The 18,824-nt window shown below is 52.0% G+C and overlaps 1 protein-coding gene across 2 annotated transcripts in view; it reads left to right on the top strand.

Annotated features, from left to right (window-relative positions):
* CDH4 (cadherin 4) overlaps positions 1-18,824 on the top strand; it is a 525,471-nt gene that overhangs the window by 372,713 nt on the left and 133,934 nt on the right. The window contains exons 3-4 of one of the 2 annotated variants that reach the window (XM_057703945.1): positions 5-231; positions 7,689-7,694. In XM_057703945.1, the coding sequence (XP_057559928.1) occupies positions 5-231; positions 7,689-7,694 (233 nt within the window). The remainder of the gene's footprint in view (positions 1-4; positions 232-7,688; positions 7,695-18,824) is intronic. The other variant, XM_057703942.1, reaches the window with a different exon arrangement.

The following is an 18,824-nucleotide window of genomic DNA, read 5'->3' as shown; positions in this document are numbered from 1 at the left end:
GCAGTCAAGTTCAGCAGCTGCCTGGGGACCAAGGGGACGCACTATGAGACCGACAGCATGGACTTCAAAGTCGGGGCCGACGGGACGGTCTTCGCCACCCGGGAGCTGCAGATCCCCTCCGAGCAGGTGGCCTTCACCGTGACCGCGTGGGACCGCCAGACGGCCGAGCGCTGGGACGCCGCCGTGCGCCTGCTGGTGGCCCGGACCTCGGCCGCTCACTCGGGCCGCAAGGTAAGGCGTGGCCCACGCGCGGAGGGGCTGGGCGGGCGGTGCCGCCCCCTGACCTCGCACGTGCCCAGGCGGGGCTGCCCGCAGGCCCCGCCCCCTCCCGGTTTAGGGCGCAGCTGTCACCACCCTTTTGTGCACAAGGACCCCGCAGCTCCATTTCTCGCCGGGCACCCCTCCTGCCTGAGGCTTGCAGCCCGCCCGCCCGCCCCGGGGGCTTCCAAGGCCTCAAGGGAGGCGAAGTAAGAGAGAGGCCACACGGCTGGCCTTGAGGCTGCCAGAGTAGCTGGTGAGACTGATTCAGAGACAGAGAGCGGGGAGGGAGAGGGGGAGGAGTGGGGGAGGGGGAGAAAGGGAGGAGGGACGGCACACACGTCGCACAGACAAACACCAGCCACTGTCACCGGCCTCCGCAGCCCTCCCTCCAACTTCACCTCTAACCCTGATGCGTGGCTGAGTTGATAGGATGGGAGGGGTGAACTCACCTTCTCTGGTCCTGCAAGGCCCCTCAGCCCCACAAGCTCCAAATCCAGGACCAGCCCCCTCCGCCCCCAGAATCCTCCCCTGAGCTTTGTCTGAGGGGGACCAGGTCTGCTCACCTCTGCCGGTCGGGTGATTTGGCAGCTGCGTGGGCCTCAGGTGTGGGGGGTCCCAGGTCAGCAGTGAGGTCGCAGCCCAGCTGACCTGCCTGACGGGTCCAGCTACATGTCCACCTATGTGAAGCGTGGACCTGTGGGGAGGGAGGCTCCCCTAACAGGCAAGGGGCCACCCCGGGGTCAGGGGTGTTGTGATGTGTGCGTGGTTCACCAGCGGAGGAAACACACTGGTTACAGCAGGACAGGCCGGCGCGGACAGCCTTTGCGGGTGTTCCCTCGGGACGGGGCCCGCGGGAAGTGGAGGGTTAGACCAAGTTGACCAGATCCCTTTCTGTAGATCTGCCCAGAACCTCACAGGACGAAAGGGCTCGCTGAACCTCGGTGGGAGACAGTCTGCAAGTTTCCCCAAACCTGTTTGACCAAGGAACCTTCTTTATGGGACATCTTGCAAGGCAGGTGTTCCAAAGAACCCACTTTGGAAAACAGAGGCTATGTTTCATTTTGTCTTGTTAAACAATGTAGAGGTGGTTTAGGTGAGAAAAGAGAAAGCAGTGACTCAGTGAATAGGCTTATCTTGGTGGTGAGCTGACCCCATTGGGAAGGAAGTCCTGAGAGCCCTCGTGGGCATGCTGAACCAGGCATTGAAACACACTTCTAACAGGGGTGCCCCCCAGATGGTGAGCCTCACCTTGGGGAGGTTGAAAACCCTGAGACAGACAGATGTGGTTTTCCACTCCTTCCCGCGTGATCGTGGCAAGCCACACCGTGGTGCGATGGCAACAGGGCCCACACGGGGGCCCCCTCAGTCAGCAGTGGGGCCAGGGGCAGCAGTGGGAAAGTTTACATCCCTGACTGTGTTGGAGAAACTGTACCTCATGGGCAAGGAGTAGGGCTCCCTAAAGCCCGTGGACGGTCTCAGATAAAAGGCACTGATTAAAAATATAGGAACTTCCCTGGTGGTCCATGGTTGAGACTTTGCCTTTCAGTGCAGGGTGTGTGGGTTTGATCCCTGGTCTAGGGACAGCTGAGCCCAGCGTCATAACAGAGCCTGCCTGCCCTGGATGTCAGTTTGAATCAAGGCTTCTCCAGCTTACTGGCTGATGTTCTGGGACAAGCATACAACCTCTCTGAGGTTTACTGCTCTGCAAAATGGGACAGCAATGCTAGCTATATCCTACCCAAGGATTGTTGAGAGGATTATGTGAGGTCAGGCAGGGTGCAGGCTCTGAGAGGTGGAAAATAGTAGCTCTTATTGCTGTCATTGGCATGGCCCCAGCCCTCTGAGTCCTGAGCTCATCACGGCCGCTGGGGCCTCACTGGGGTGGTGCCTGGGGCACAGGGAGGAGGGTCTGTGGGGGACACTGAGTCACTCAGTTGATGCACCCTCACAGAGACCAGTGCCAACCTTTGAATAATGTCACTGTGTACATGGGTTAAGGTGCTGCCAGATTGCTGGTGTCCTTAGTCACCTGCCAGAAGCAAATGTAGATCTTCTCTAGTGGGAGGTATCCTCCCAGACCTCAAAGTATCAATATCTCCTTTTATATGCAATGTCTAGCACTCAGCTGAAAATCACCGGAGGGACAAAACGAGATACGTAAAAAGCAAGAGGAGGAGCAGATGATAATCAAAGACCCACAGGGCTCCAGGCAATGGAGTCATCACACATAGATTTTATTACAATGATGCTTACTATTTTTAAGCACATTAAATGCAAGATTTTGACAGAGGATTGGAAGGTTAAAAAAGAATTAATTGGGCAAATTAGGATTGAAAAATATAACAAACAAAATTAAGAGCTCAATGGATAGCTATATCTGCAGATGAGACACCGCTGAAGACAGAATTAATGAAGCAAAAAACATCCAGAGAAATATTCAGGCCAAAGCATAGAGATATCCAGATGGAAAACACGAAGGAAAGAGTAAAAGATATTGAGAAAATGGTAAGACGTTCTCACACGAATATGTTTGGAATAAGAGGAGGAGAGATAAAATGGAGCAAAAGTAATATATGAAAAAATAATGGCAGAAAATATTCCAAAACTGGCAACAGACATCCAGGCATAGACTCAAAAAGCCCTATGAACTCTAAGCAGGATAAATATAAAGAAAACTGCCCTTAGGCACTGTCTTAGTCCATTCAATCAGCTCTAACAAAATGCCATGGACTGGGGGCTTACAAACAACAGAAATTTATTTCTCACTCTTCTGGAGGCTGGAGGTCTGGATCCGAGTGACACAGGGTCAAGTTTCCATGAGGGCCCTCTTCCAGACTGCTGCCTTCAGACTTACATCCTCACATGGCAGAGAGCAGAGACAGGAGGCCAGCTCGCTCACAACTCCCGTAAGGACACTGATCCCATTATGGGGGCTCCAACCTCATGACCTCCCCTAATCCTAATCACCCCCAAAGGCCTCACCTCATAATAGCATCCCATTGGGAGGTTTGGTTTCAACAAATGAATTTTGGGAGGACCCAGTCCACAATAGGCATTTTAAGGTAAAATAGCTGAAAACCAAAGTCAAGGAGAAAATCTTGGAAGCAAATAGAAAAAAGGACAGAGTTTCTTTGAAAGTGTAATAATTAGATGTGAAACTGACTTCTCAACAGGAACTGTGGAGGTTAGAAGACAATGGAATGATATTTTTAAAGTGCTAAAGAAAATAGAATTCTATTATTCAATAAAATGTCCTTCAAGGAGTAAAGGTGAATAAAGACATTTTTAAACAAACAAAAACTGAAAGAATCTGTCACGAGTTGTTTTCCTCAGGAAAAAATAAAGTGATTTGAAGTAGAAAAACTACAATGAGATGATTAAGTAGATGGGAAAATTATTACATAATTTTTACATATTGCATAATTGCATAATTACAAAATTATTACATATGCATAATTACAGGGTAATGTTCTGTGGGATGTAGAGTAGATAACTCAAATTCATGGCAAGAATGGCATAGGTTTTGAGAAGGGATACGTGGAGTCAGTGGAATCTAGGATGCTTATGTTGTCCTGGAAGGTGACAGATACTTGGAGGAGACACATCACAAAATCCATAGTGCTGGATACGTTCTTCTAAGGTGCACATGAAGCACTGACCACGATAGACTATAGTCTAGGACTAAAAGTAAGTCTTAACTTCAGGAGTTACCTACAGTCTACATAGCACTAAATTGATAAAAATATATCTCTTATAATAACAGATATTTATTTCTTTTGGAATTTTCGTACAACTCTAACACTTGTATATGAAGACATTATGCTATAGCTGGATAATTTAATATTAGTAACACAGCACGAGGCAGGGGACAGCTAAATTCTCCCTCCATTCTAGATGTATTTCTTGTTTAAATATTCTTGCCTTTTTTAGTCTTCATATTTAGGCAGTATTTTTTTAAAAAGCCTTAGATAATATAATTTATTTTCCTTGGTAATCAAAGTGAGTTTTCAAATAAACATTCTTTCTTAAACAAACAAACAAAAAAAGAGTCATAGGATTAAGTTCTAACATAATAGATGGAAAGTAGAATAATAAAACTTATCAACCCAAAAAATGCAAGGAAGGAAAAGTAAAATGATAGAATAAATGAGATATTTCTCTCTGAGTAAGAAGGTAGATTTACAAATATATTATTAATTATAATGAATGAAAATAGATTATTGTAATTAAAAGAAAAACTGACAGATGTTTTAAAAACTATACTCTATGCAGCTTACAAAAGATACATCTAAAAAGTATAAGTATAGAGAAAAATTGAAAGTAAACACATAGGAAGGGGAAATACCATGCAAATACTCATCAAAAGAACGTTGATGGGGGCTCTGTTACCATACGAATCAAATCTCCGTGCACTTGGTAATATGACTTCAAAATATTTGAGCAAAAATTGATGGAACTATAAGGAGAAATAAACAAACATACAATCAATGGTACATTTTAACAAACATCTCTGAGAAATAATAGAACAAGCAGAGAGAATATCAGTAATGAAATAGAAGATTAGGAGCCCAGAATTAAGACGTCTGACCTTAGTGAGATGTTTATAAAACACAGAAACCAACTGCTGTAAATACAGATTCTTTTCAAGTATACTCAGAACATTGACCAAATTTAGCCAGAGGCTGAGCCTTCAAGCAAATTTCAGCATACTTCAAAAGTTTAGAGTCAAACATAATTTGTTCTTACCTCAGAGCAATTAAGCTAGAAATCAATAACAAAGAAAATAACTGAAAAATCCCCATAGATTTGGAAGTTAAGTAAATGCCTTCTTATTAACCCTTGGGTAGAAAAGAAATCACATGGAAATGAGAGAATATTTTGAACTGAGTAATAAAACTAGTGAGATGTAGCTGAAGTCATGCCAGATGGAAATGTTTAGCCTTAAATACGTATATTAGAAGATAAAGAAGGCAGAAAATCAGCAACGTTAACATTCATCTCAAGAAATTATAAAAAGAACAGGAAATGAAACACAAACAACATAGAAAGAAGGAACCAATAAAACCAAGAGGAGAAAATAATAAAACAGAAAATAATAGAACCAACAAAGACAAAAGTAGGTTCTTTAAGCTACTAGACTATAGACTAAAAGAGAAACCTGCAAGCAATCCCTATCTGGAATGAAAAGAGGACATTATGACCAATTGCAAAGACTATTAGAAAGATCATTTGAGCATATTATGTACAATTTATACCAATATATTTGAAAACAGACATGGAATGGATAACATTCTAGAATATACAATTTACCAAAACTAACATGAAAGGAAAATCTGAACTATTCTATTATTGTAAGCAAAATTTTAATTCAAATTTTTATCACAAAAAAATGCCATGATGGCACCACTTGTCCGTTGTACCCAAGCTATAAGGAGTTAAAACTCATCTTACAAGAGGGATTGCTTCCCCAACCAAACGGGCACCATGTTGAAACCAGCAAGAACTTTGCCCAAAGCCAGCAAGAACCTTGAAAGAACAGTGAGAGAGAAGGTCGTTACATGCCAGTCCACTCATAAATAGGTGGGGAAAAAAAGCCTAAGCAAAATATTAAAACACTCAAATCCAGCCATGTTTACCTGGGACAAATAATTGCCACATTCGTCTGTTCCAAGAATGCAAGATTTGGTTTAACACTTAAAAGTTAATCCAAGTACTTCAACACAGAATTAAAGGATAAACATCACATAATCTTCTGAATAGTGATTGTTAAACTTAACTTCCATTCATGATGAAAATATTCAAAAAATTAGGAAAAGAAGAGACTATTCTTCATCTCACAAAGTGTGCTTACAACGGACATCCAGTCTACAGCTGGAATACTCACAGCCTTCCTTGATATCAGAAATAGGACAGAGACACTCTTATGTTACACACCAGAGCTTCAAGCCAGTGAGGTCAGGCAAGAAAAAGAAATCAGAATAAACAGAACTAGCACTGTGTGTAGCTTATATAATCGTGAATGTAGACAATCTGAAATAATCTGTAGATTACTTGCTGGAATTAATGAATGATGTTGGCAAGTTTGCTGGATGTAAGAGAAATTGCTCCTCTATGGACCAGGAATAAACAGTCAGAAAATAAGATCTGAACCAGATACCAATTATAATAGCATTAAAAATTATAGTTACAAACCTTACAAAAGGTTACAAGACACTTACATATTACTGAGAACAATTTAAAAAGATCTTTAAAAATAGAGGGACAGGGGCTTCGCTGGTGGCGCAGTGGTCAAGAATCCGCCTGCCAATGCAGGGGACACGGGTTCGATCCCTGGGCCCGGAAGATCCCACATGCCGCGGAGCAACTAAGTCCATGTGCCACAACTACTGAGGCCATGCACTGCAACTACTGAAGCCCGCGTGCCTAGAGCCCGTGCTCTGCAACAAGAGAAGCCACCGCAATGAGAAGCCCGCACACTGCAGTGAAGAGTAGCCCCCGCTCACCGTGTGCCACGACTAGAGAAAGCCCGAGCACAGCAACGAAGACCCAATGCAGCCAAAAATAAAATAAATAAATAATAAAATAAATCTTAAAAAAAAGAGGGGTAGGCCCTGCTCATAACACAAGAGGCTTAATCAACATTAATTAGTGCTGTCAATTCTACCCAAAGGTTTCTATAGATTCAGTACGATCCCAACAAAAATCCCAGCATGTTTTTTATTTACTTGTCTATGGAAGGGTTAAGAGCCAACATTAAATTTTTACATAGAAATACAAAGTGCTAAGAATAACCTAGAACGACACAGAGATGGGAGGACCTGGTGTTTCAGACATCAAGACTGCTAGTAAACCACGCCAGTTTCTCAGCCTCACCACTGCTGGTGTTTGGGGCCCGGCCATTCTCCAACGTGGGGCCGTCCTGTGCACTGTAGGATGTTTAACAGCATCCCTGGCCTCTACCCTCTAGATGCCAGCAGCACCCCCACCACCCCTGCTCGCAGCCAAAGCTGTCTCCAGTCATTGCCAGATGCTCTCCGGGGGCAACATTGCCCCATCTGAGAACCACTGAGCTACAGTAAGTAAATGGTGTCGTTTGAGAGCAAAACAAACGGAACAGAATAGCAAGCCCAGAAAAAATATTTAATGTTTTAAAAACTCATCTTCATGGAGGTTTAACTTTTATACAGCACAGTTCACTCGCTTCACATTGCACGACTTGAGGAACCCGTCAGGCGCACGTGGTGCCCAGGCTTGATTTTCGTGAGTCACCCTGGATGGCAGAGACCAGCAGGCTACAGGCCTCAGGTCACGTCCGACCTGCCACCTGCCTTTTGATGGCCTGAAAGCTGAGAACGGTTTCTGTATTTTTAAATGGTTGTACAAGTGCCTATGTTAATATCCTCGCCTCTGCTTCTTGGCCTACAAAGCCTGAAGTATTTCCTATGTGACCCTTTAACTAAAAGCTTGCCGAGCTCTACTGAGAATAGTGGACAAGGACTATCTTTTCCATAAGTGATGCTGGGCCTGTGGGGTACTCTTAAGGGGAAAAAGTGACGTGACCCCTACCCCACGCCACACCCCAGATCAATTCCAGGTGAATTGCAAATCTGAGTGTACCGGACAAACCAGACAAATGGAAGAGAACGTGGGGAGTGATGTGCGGGGAAAGCTTTCTTATATGCAACCCATGAAGCATGAAGTATATGGGACAGGTCGATGATTGGACTTGGTTAAAAATAAGAATCTACTCATCAGAGCACGTACTTAAGAAAGTGAAAAGGTAAGCCAGAGCCCGAGAGAGGGTATTTGTGACACTTAATGACTGACAAAGGAGGCACGTCCAGAACATAGAGAGAGCCTCAAATCACTACGTAATTACAGTTAACCTATTGGTTAAAAACAAGAAAAAAAAAATACGGGCTGGCCGCCAAAGAGAAGAGCCAGGTGGTGGGTCAGTGTGGGCACGTGTCAACCTCAGCAGACAACGCAGATTAGAGCCGGGCATCTACCAGAATGGCTAACCTTAGAAAGACTGCTGATACCAAATCCTGGTGAGAACGTGGAGATGCTGGCATTTCCATGAGAAGTTCCTCTTCTCATACCTCTGGCACGAAAGGTGTAGGTTTTCCACCCCAGCCAGTTCTCTGACAGCCAGTTCTCTGACTTTCCGTGGACACCAACTGGGTGTTCTCTAATTTAATTCAGCCCGACACTCGCAGCCCAGGGTAGCACAGACCCTGAAGGCTCAGGGCTCGGGCCCTCCATCCCTCGGGCCCACGCCCGTTCAGGTGTCCGTCACGAGTGGTGGGTCCCCAGGTTACTCGCTTCTGTCCGACCTGGTTCCCATGACCCCTACCTCGGTTCAGTCATTTGCTACGATGGTTCACAGAACTCAGGGCAACGCTCGCTTACTATCCTGGTTTATCATGAAAGATACTGTAAAGGACACAGAGGCGCGCCCAGACGAAGCGCTGTGTTGGGCACGGCCTGGAAGGGTCCCAAGTGCAGGGGCTCCTGGCCCCCTGGCGATAAGAGTGCACCCGCGTCCTGGCACGCGGACGTGTTCACCAACCCAGAGTTCAGGGATTTTTACAGAAGTTTCATCACGTAGGCATGACCGGTAAACTTGACCTCCAGCCCCTCCCCGCTCCCAGAGGACTGGGGGGTGGTGCTGACGGCTCCAAGCTTGTAATCACGGCTTCGGCTTTCTGGTGACCAGCCCCTCCAGGAGCCCACCCGAAGTAACCCCATTAGAGCAAAAGGCGCTCTCTCGCCCAGGAAATCGCTAGGGACTCAGGAGCTCGGGGTAAAATACTCCTGTCAGCTCATCACTGCGGAAATTACGGGGGTTGCGAGAGCTCTGTGTCAGGAATGGAGGGCAGAGACCACATGTGTATTTTTTATTATGCTGCTGGTTTTAGGTACAAGCCCAACAGAAGCGTGTGCACATTCTTACCAAGAGCTCTGCACCAGAATTTGATAAACATGGAAAGAACCCAAACACTCATCAGCATTAGGCTGGATACATACCTGCGGTAGGTTCGTGCGGTGAAATCCTACACCGCAGCAAAAGTGCACAGGGCGGCAGGATGGGTGAATCTCACGACACATGTCGAGGGCACGAGGGCGGGCATACGGGCAGGAACGTGCAGACTGCGAGTCCAGACGTGGGCAGCTCGGCGTGTGCACACAGCCGCACAGAGGCCCTCTGTGGGCGGCAGGTGGAGGTGGGGCTGGTGGGGGCCTGAGGGACGTGGGGGCCCGTGTTCATTCTGTGGTCATCCGTGTGTTTGTTCACTGATGTAACAAGCGCTGTGCCACATGTCATTTATAATTCACAATTGTAAAACATTTTTAACGCATACAGAGGCTTCCTGGCTGGGCTTGGAAAGGTGGGGAGTTCAACAGGAACGCCGTGAGCGGGAGTTCTGCTGGCAGAAGGTTCTAGAAAGACAAAGGGCCTCCTTCAAAGGAACCATTTGCAGCTTAAAAGTCCCCAGAAGTTCTTACCAAAAGGAGCCTTGAAGCAAATCCCTGGAGGAGGGCACGAGGGGACCCCCTAATTTCCCGGTTCCATAAATTCCATCTCTCTCGTGTCAAGGTCCCGTCAAGTGCAGTCTCCCTTGTCCGTTATTCCAGCGACTCTGTGGAGCCAGCAAAACTGACAGCTTCACAGTTAGGTGAACCATAAAAATTTGGCAGCTTCTCCCCCTTTTCCTTTCCTCTCTTAGCAACAATTTAAAGGCGGTCTTTTTGTGGGTAATACAAGCAGGGCGAGAATCTGCAGGAACTTTCTCTGTGTGCAGTCTTGCAGGAGAGCTGATAGCAATTCAATTAGAAAATGCAAATGAGGTCACACATTTCCCACGGGAGCGCTGAATTGCCCCCAAGGAATCAGAGCAATATTCCGGCCTAACAGTAAACACTGAAGATAAAGTTCCGCACCGTTGTCATCTGACTGGCTGCGGTAGCACTTGGAAGTGCCAATGGGACCTGTGGGTATAGTTTGCAAAAAAGAAACTGTTGTTTATGAAACTCATATTGGGTCTTAGAGTGTGTCAGCATCTATGAAAGATAAACTCAGCTGAGCGTTACCCACAGCCAGACCAGGCCCAGACGCTGAAGTACCATCTTTCCTTGGGGTCTCTGCCTCCCCTGGGAGATGGGCGGAACTTTGCCCCCCAAAGTTCCTATGCTGAAGTCCGAACCCACAGAACCTCAGAATGAGACTGGGTTTTCAGATGTGATTAGCTCAGGTGAGGTCCTTAGGACAGACGGACCCTAATCCAAAATGACTGGTGAATTTATTGAAAGGGGAAGTTTGGACGCAGACACGGCCATGGGCAGAACTTTGTGTGCAGATGAAGACAGGGATTGAGGTGATGCTTCTGGCAAGCCAAGGAATGCCGAGGATTGCCAGCCACCACCAGAACCTAGGAGAGAGGCTGGGACACATCCTCCCGAACGGAGGATGGCCCTGCCACACCAGGGTCCTGACCTCTAGCCTCCAGAACTGAGACATGAATGTCTGCTGTAGAAGCCCCCCAGCCTGTGGTGCTTTCATTCAGTGGCCCCAGGACACTCAGTCATCAGGGGTGTGGCCAGTGCTTCTAGCCGATGTGGACACGTAACCCTGGGGGTGTGCAGACAGACCCCATGCAGCCTCCCAAAGGCAGGATGTGAGTCTGGAGCCGGGCATCCATGCAGCACTCCTGATACCTCAAGTCCTCTTCTCACAGCTGCCTGGGTCTTCAGTACCGGCAAGGACAAGTCTTGCCAAGGCCCCAGTTCTTTAAGCCCCCGGGATCCATCACCCTATCCCCATGGTCTGCCCCCTGTGAGTAGGTGGAGCCCATCTTGGTATCATGGATGCCCAGATTGGTTACAAGACAATGCAATGGAGAGGGCCTGGTTGGGGAGCAATTCCTACGACCCCCTGGCAGTGTGGCCCCTAAGGAAAGGCTGGCCCCAAGCGGCCCTGCATCCCAGCTTCAGCCGCCTTCCCTGAGTGCGGTGCCCGTGTCTAAACCCTTCCTCCGCCAACTCGGGAGTTTTAACCAAAGGGGGCTGATGGGGCTTTCCACGTGAGGTGTCACCTTGGGAAAGAAGCTGAAGGTCATTAGGTGGAGCCCAGGTAATGAAGTGTGTACCTGAAGAAAGTGGCAAGACAGTTCTTTTATGCTTTTCCAAAAGATGGCCTCAGTGTAACTGAGAAACAGTTGCTCCCAAAAAACAACAGTGTGGTCCGCGAGCTTGCAGACAGTCATCCACGCAGTAGTTTCCCTCGGGAGGACGGCGGCTGTGCTCATGAGTGACAATGACCTCCGAGCTCCTGCAAGTTCAGACGGTGCCGCCCACGTGGCCCTGCTTCAGGCACAGGCTTGACTGCCTGGGGGACGGAGTGTTTACTTCTCCACGTCAAAGACCCCACACGCGCTGCCGGGAAGGAGGCTGTCCCCTTCCCAGAGCCTGTGCTTGTGGCCACAGCCCGGGAGACCCGCCCCGGCGATGGGGGATCAGTATTAGATCTCAGTGGGTGCGCAGGGCTCCCCCAGAAAACTTCAGCTTTTAACTCTGCCGGTGTAAAGGCACGAGTGGTTTCTAATTGCTGGAAGGTGCATCTTCCACAGTTCTGGAGAGCCACCCTCGGGCGGGGCTGCCGGCTGCCCTGGGGTCGGCACGAGTTACACGGTGGAGAAGGTCCAGCTCGGATGGTGTTTCAGGCTGCAGGTGGCCTTGAACGACGGTCAGGGTCAGCCCCCCACCCTGCAGAGGAGAGGTGTCCAGGGTCCAGGCCCAGGGAGGAGAGCATCCCCATCATGAGCCACTTCCCCGGGCCTGTCCCTGGTGGGGCTGGGAGTCACAGAGACTTGAAGAGGGACGAGGAAGGGAGGGCCAGGGCTGGCTCGCTAAGACTCCCATGGCCAGGCGGGGGGCAGAGGGCAGGAGAAAGGGGGGCCACTGCAGGGAAGCCTCGGGCCACGTGAGCCCAGGGAGAGGAGTGGGCTGCACGGAGCCTGCTCTGTCTCAGAACCGTGGACCAAGGAGCGTGACCACGAGGGGCGAGGGAGCGGCAGGGTGTGCGGGGAGGACCCCGGGCCCGTGAGTCAGAAAGATCCCAAGTGGCTCCCTTGGTCACTGGGTGAGTGAAGACTGTTTGCATGTCCCCACCAGACACTTCCTAATGTTCTAAGAGGCAGCGACACCACTGGGAACAGCCCCATGAGGGTGCCACCAGACGTGAGCACGGAGCTGCAGCCACAGGGTGGACGAGGGTGGGGGTGCCCAGCAGGGGGCGGGGCCGGGAGAGGGCCGAGGCTGCTGATCCGTCCTGGGCGACAGGCGGGTGACATCTGAGTCGAGTCCTGAAATGTGAGACGCCAGCGTCCCCCCAGCGGGAGCACCCGCAGGCTGAGGGAGGTGGCCGGGCAGGCCCCGGGCCAGGCAGCCCATGGTGAGGTGTTAGTGTCTATTTTAGGGTGTGTCAGGGCCCCAGGGAGAGCTGACAGCAGGGGAGGGAGGGCGAGGCTCCTTTCGCCGCAGCCGAAGGTCGACCAGCACAGCGCCCGGCCCGCTTCCTGCTGCGTGTCTGCTGTGGGACGGAGGCCCCAGGGCCCAGCCCGGCTCCGTCTGCTGCCTCATGGGGTGCATCACCCCTCCCCCCGCGCTGTGCTCCGGCCGCTGTCCCGTCTCTGCTCTGGGAGGTCCCACAACCCAGTACCCACTGCCTGGATCCTAGCATCTCCCCTCTCTCAGATTCTCCTTTTCCTGAAAAAATAAAAGCCTCAGAGGGCAGGAGGCCATCCCCACCCCAGCAAATCCACCGCTTCGCCCCCATGGTCGTATCAGGGTGAAGTCCTGCCACTTCTGCAGGACCCGCGCCCTGCATTTCTCCTCTCCTTTCCTGCAGCAGTGCATGCGCTGCGACGTGAGTATGAAAAGGAGAGAGACCTTCCCTCACTGCCCATCAAACACTTACCTTCATCCTGACCGAAGCCTTCCAGAATCATCCGCACCGACAAAACCGACCATTTTTCTCACTCATTGACACCAACGTGAGCAATGCCACTCCGTCTCACTGCTAACAACTCGGGGGGAAAAGTCATCCATTTTGGCTTCACTGGCGAATGTAATTTATTTATTTTTACTGTGATTGTATTTTTTTCTGTACACGGAAGAGTCGTTTCATGTACGTTGCTGCGGGCAAAATATGATGGTCTCGAGTCTCTAGAGCAAGTGCCCAGCCAGGGCGCTGGGGGCAGGCGGCCGCAGACAGCAGCAGGGGGAGGTGGGCGCTCCTGGCATCAAGCAGCTGGGGTGGGCATGCTGTCCAGCACCCTACAGACGCACAGGACGCCCCGCCCCCCGCCCCCGCCCCCCGCCAGAGGAGGCGATGGCTCTGCGCGGCGGCAGCGCGGAGACCCCGCTCGTGGGGAGCTGCTAGGGCGCTGGGGGTCCGTGCTGTGCTGGGGGGCGAGGATGGCCAAGCGACCTGTAGGGAACACACACACACACACACGGGGGTGTGGGGGGCTTGTGTGAACGTTCTGGCTTCCCCCCCCCCCCCCCCCCAATTTTCTCACCATGGCCCGTAGAGCGGAGATGGGGTCCCGTCCGCTACGGCTGCATCCTGCCCGCTCGCGGGGCTGCGCGGTTGGGTGCATTGTCTTGTGTCCTCATTTTGGGGGGCCGCAAGGCTGAAGAGGGCAAGGAGGTGTGGTCTGAGCATCTGTTGTAAGAAACGCGGTTTTGCCGCTACTTGAGACCAGGAAGCCTTCCCGCAGGTGGATGGCCGTGGATACGAGATGCCCGAAGAACGACGTCTCAGCGGTCCCCCCGGGGCTGCTCCCGCCCGCAGCGTCCCCGGCCCATCTGCCCAGGACACGGTAGCAGTGGGTGTCGGGACCGCAGAGCACGGGCGACGTCCACCCGCCCTGTCAGGGCTCCCCCTTCCGAGCGAGGAGCAGGGAGGGGCCGAGGGACGCGGCCTGAGTTCAGACCCCAGCCCGGTCACAGCCCCGCGAGCCCGGCCAGTCCCTGGGCCTCTGCCCAGGCGAGAGGAGCCCCTTCCTTCCCAGGCTGTCGTGGGCACCAGGGAGCGAGGTGGGAGGGGACAGCCTCCCTCCGCCTCCCCAGCCCCCGCACGCAGCGGGCAGCGTGTCCAGAAGTGTTAGCCTGAGACGTTCCTTCCAAATAGATACACAAGGAAATAATCATGCTATTTCATTCGGGACACCTTTCTTTGTGTGATTTTATGGGTATTTTCGAAATAATCTCCCCTTCTTAGAAGAGATCGGAAGTAAGAAATGCCGTAGTGCTTTGGGGGGCAGAGATAGGGCGTTTGTCTTCCCCACAGTGTCCTGGAGGTAAAAAAAAAAATCCACTAAGTGCCTTTTCAGAACCAAACTCATGCAAATGTTTATGTAGAATGGCTCCCGTGCTCTATTTGTTAAAGATCGGAGATATCTTTCTGTTGTTTTATTTTGTGTTTGTTAAATACCATTTTATTCGGTCGGTCCTTAGCTGCCATGGAAACCGGCCAGAAGGCTGCAGACAGAACCCTAGTTAAATATTTTAAATATACATGCTTGCAGGCAAACAGAAAGTACCATTTTTCAAATGTATATTGAAAGGGAAGTCGAAGATAGAGGAATGAAATATCTGTAGATTTTGGTGCCTCTTTTTTTTTTTTTTATGAAATCTAATTATCCTCCGTGAAAATCAGTACCAGGTTTGACATTGGGAGAGCTGAGGAGTGGGGAGGATGCTGTTTCCTTTACTGGCGTGTGTTTAACCCAAAGCTATAAGGAAGCACTGAACACAGGAAGGCTGGTGAATCCGAGAGAGGGCAGTGGCGTGAACAGCACTGGTGCTCGGGGACGAAGCTCCTCCACCCTGGTTCCGGCACGCGCAGTGTTAGTCCACCGCGCAGACACGGCGTGTCCTTCCCCGGGTGTTTCATTCTGAGTGCAGACCCACGAAGTACGTAACCTGGGGGCACCCAGCCCCGCATCTGTCGTGTTTCTGTGGCTGGGGGGAGCCACCTCCTTCCCCCATCAGGGCCACGGAGGGGGTCGGGTGTGACTGTGTGAGGGGGTCTTGGTCACGCTACACGTGAGAAAGCACAGGAGCCTGCAGAGCTGGACGCTGGATGCTGGTTGAGAGGAAAGGGGTGCCGGGGGGTGCCCCAGTGACGCTGAGTGCCTTGAGACAGGCGGGCTGGCTGACCTTCACAGGGAAAAGAAAGCAGCCCCGGCCTCATCAGGGCTCCATCCTGCGGGCTTCCCCTCCCCGCGTCTCAGGAAGCTCCGTGCGGGTGCGGGTCCCAGACCCCCATTCCTCAGCCGGGCGTCCACGGCCCAGAGAGGGGCGGGACGCATTGCTCCCGGGCACGCGGCCCCGTCTGGAGACCAGAGAGCGGGGAAGACCAGGGAGGTTAAAACACACAACTCCTCCCTGCCTGCCTCTTCCTTCCTTATTATCTGCTTGTGCAAATTGCAGCCACAGGCTCCCGCCTCCAAAGAAGCCTTGTCTCTCAGCATTAAGGGTCCGCGGGGCTGCCCTGCCAATCAGGGGACGTGGCTCACACGGGGCGCCTTCCCAGCGAGGCACTGCCCTGGGTCCTGAGAGCCATCTGGGGGCGACCGGCAGTCCTCGTGCACGTGGGCGGGCACCTCGCCTGCTTGGCACATCCCACGGGAACTAACTTGAAATTTTTCCCATAAATTTAGCTTTGGTTGAATCGGGCGGACTTGTGCTCATGCTGTTTTCTCAACAGTGGGGGGAATTTAAGGTGCCGAGGAAGGGCAGCCCAGGACCTGATGGCTGCGTGGGCCGGCCTGGGGGGGGCCGTAGGCTGTCCTCCGTGACGCCACCTTCAAAGGTCAGGGCTGCTGCACGCGCCTCTGAAACGCACTGGGATCTGGGAGTTTTGAAGCCGTTTTCATAAACACGGCGCCCATTGCGGGCAGTGGCTTCTGCTGAGCCACCTTCTCTGGAGCAGAGTGGAGCTCATCGCATTTTGCAGAAGCGGCCGGGCGTCCACGTGGTTCCTTGTACGGGGTGAGGGTAGGGGTGTGTCCAGTGCTCGGCCGTAGGGTGGCTCAGGTGGCTTGCCCACGGCTTAGGTGGGGGTGTGTGCAGGGGACGTGTGCAGGGGACGTGTGCAGGGGACGTGCACAGGGCTCCGCTTCTGCTCCTGACCCCCTGCCTTTGCTCCCGGCTCTTCAGAAGTAGCAGTTGGGTTTTGGGACTTTTTCTATCTTGTCCATAATTTGCCCCAACTGCACATGCAGGCAGCTGTTTTCAGTCCCTTATAGTTTCTTTGTATTTTGCTGCTCGAGGAGACTTTTGTCCAGGTGCAAGCACTGCAGCAAAGGGTCCCGGGTCCCAGGTCCCCACCTGTCTCACAGTGGGACCCATCACCCCCCACGCCCGTCGCCTGGAGAGGGGAACACTGTGTCCCTTATTCACTGCTGCCCCACGGTCAGCCCACCGAGGCTGGGAAGGGCGTTAGAGCGTTTCTGCCCTGAAGGCAGAGTCTGGACTGTTTGTATTCCCGGCTCAGAGTCTCCTGAGTGTTTAATGAGTCCCCTATTTGCTTATACTTGGCTTTTCCTAATTCTGTGTTCCTGCCAGGCGAGTGGTTGGGTAATAGAGAAATAGACGAATTATAACTTTTTGCATGTAGATCGGAGTGCCTATGACTAGCGTCCTCCTCTGACACTTTCTCTCTCTCTCTCCTACTTTTTCAAAAAAAGAAAGAAAAAAGAGACGATAATTTTAAACCTGCCCCAGGTCAGTTTTGCATTATTCATCTTTCTCTTGTGAATGACGATGGAAGGGAAATGACCCTGCTTCTCCCCAAGGCCAGGGAGTCCCCGCAGACCTCACCTAGAAGTCACGCTCGATTACACTCACGTCAGACACAGAGCAGCCCTCCTCACAGGGAGAGCAGGCCCGGGCGGGCACAGGGCTGCTGGGAGCTTGACAAAGTAAGACAGTGTGCCTGCTGAGGAGCTGGCAGGCGGAAGCCGCCTCGGGAGGGCAGGCGGGCGGGTCACGGCTGGGCTCCAGGTTTGGGCTGGGCACCGGGAGAGGGTGGAAAATGATGATGGGGAGCCATGCATCGCGCAGCTTGCCCGTGAATTTGGGGCCTCAGCGCTCCCGTGAGAATGGAAGACGGTCCTTGCCCTCATTCCTCCCTTTTTCTCTTGAGTGCATTTAACTGTGTTCCTGAGCGTGAGGGCCTTGTCACGTCATCCCTGGAGAGAGGATGCCGACACCGGAGACGGGTCCAGAAAACCTGCTAGGAGAGAAACGCCAAGCCCAGAGACGAGGTGACCTGGAAGGCTCTCAGACCCCCGCGTGCTATAAACAGAGTGAGGTACCCACCCCTCGGGGGCACCAGCCCGGGCCGTCCCCCAAGCGCGGGATGTTGTTGTCTTTACAAAGTACGCGTCTGCTGAGGTGCTGACTCCGTGGTTCACCTGCATTGCTCAGGAGCGAGACCACCGAACCTCCCCGGCATGGGACGGGAAGGCCCACTCCACCCCGCTTCCTGCCCACACCCCAGCTGCCCTCGAAGCACAGCCCCTGGAGGGGAGACCTAGGCCCAGAGGCAGTAAAAGGTTCCTCCAGGTCCCAGGCCCGGCGCTAGGACCCCAGCCCGGGGGAGCCCCTCCCTGGAAAATCACCATCTCAGGGCATCGGCAGCAGAACGAATCCAGCGCTAAGCCCGGCTGATTAAGGCTCGGGGGGAGCGGCCGTCTGAGATGGGAAACACTTCGTAAATAAAAGCTGATTAAGAAGCAGACAGATTTAGGGCTTCACAAATGAGCGTCTGGCCTCTGCCTGGTCTGTACCTGGGGGCCGTGGCCCCCGCCCTTCCTCTGCGCCCTTTGGAAAAGGCCTGTCTGTGGGTGAGATGGGGCGGACGTGTGTCCTGAGCAGTCCTGGCCCCTCAAGATGCCCGTGTAGGAGCCCATCTGCCACCCCTTCCTGGGGACAGGGCTCCAAGGGTCCCCAGGGCCGGCAGACCCCACCCAGACTCACCTCAGCAGGACAGAGGTGCGGCGGGATTGTGTACGGACGTACAAGGGAACCGCATCAGGGCCCAAACGCTGCCACCCCCACAGTACACCATCCCCGCTCAGCGGCCGCTGGTGGAGCACTGACTGCTCGCGGGGGCTGGGCTGGGCTGAGGCTGAGCAGAGGGCCAGGCAATTTCCTCAGTGCTCACCATCCTGCAAACCTGCAGGTACGAGCTTGGTTGAAGCCAAGGCCCCGACCCGCACCAGTTACAAGACCTCTGATTTGGTCTGAGCTGTCTGTGAGGAGCCTGTCAGGGCCAGGCTGCTGGTTTTGAGAAAATTGTGACACATTATACACAGGGAGAGAGAGAGACATATGAAACACACACGTGTACATGTATGCATGTGTGTATGGTACATAAACACACGCGTGTGCACATGTAACGTGTGTGCGTGCACACATGTGTGCACGTCCATGCATGCGTGTGCCTGTACAGGTCTGTATGTGAACATGCCACGTGTATCAGGACC

This window comes from Hippopotamus amphibius, chromosome 12 (genome assembly GCF_030028045.1).
Source record: "Hippopotamus amphibius kiboko isolate mHipAmp2 chromosome 12, mHipAmp2.hap2, whole genome shotgun sequence".
Taxonomy (NCBI): Eukaryota; Metazoa; Chordata; class Mammalia; order Artiodactyla; family Hippopotamidae; genus Hippopotamus; species Hippopotamus amphibius.
The sequence above is the reverse complement of the archived record's forward strand: the minus strand, read 5'-3'. Positions and strand labels throughout refer to the sequence as shown.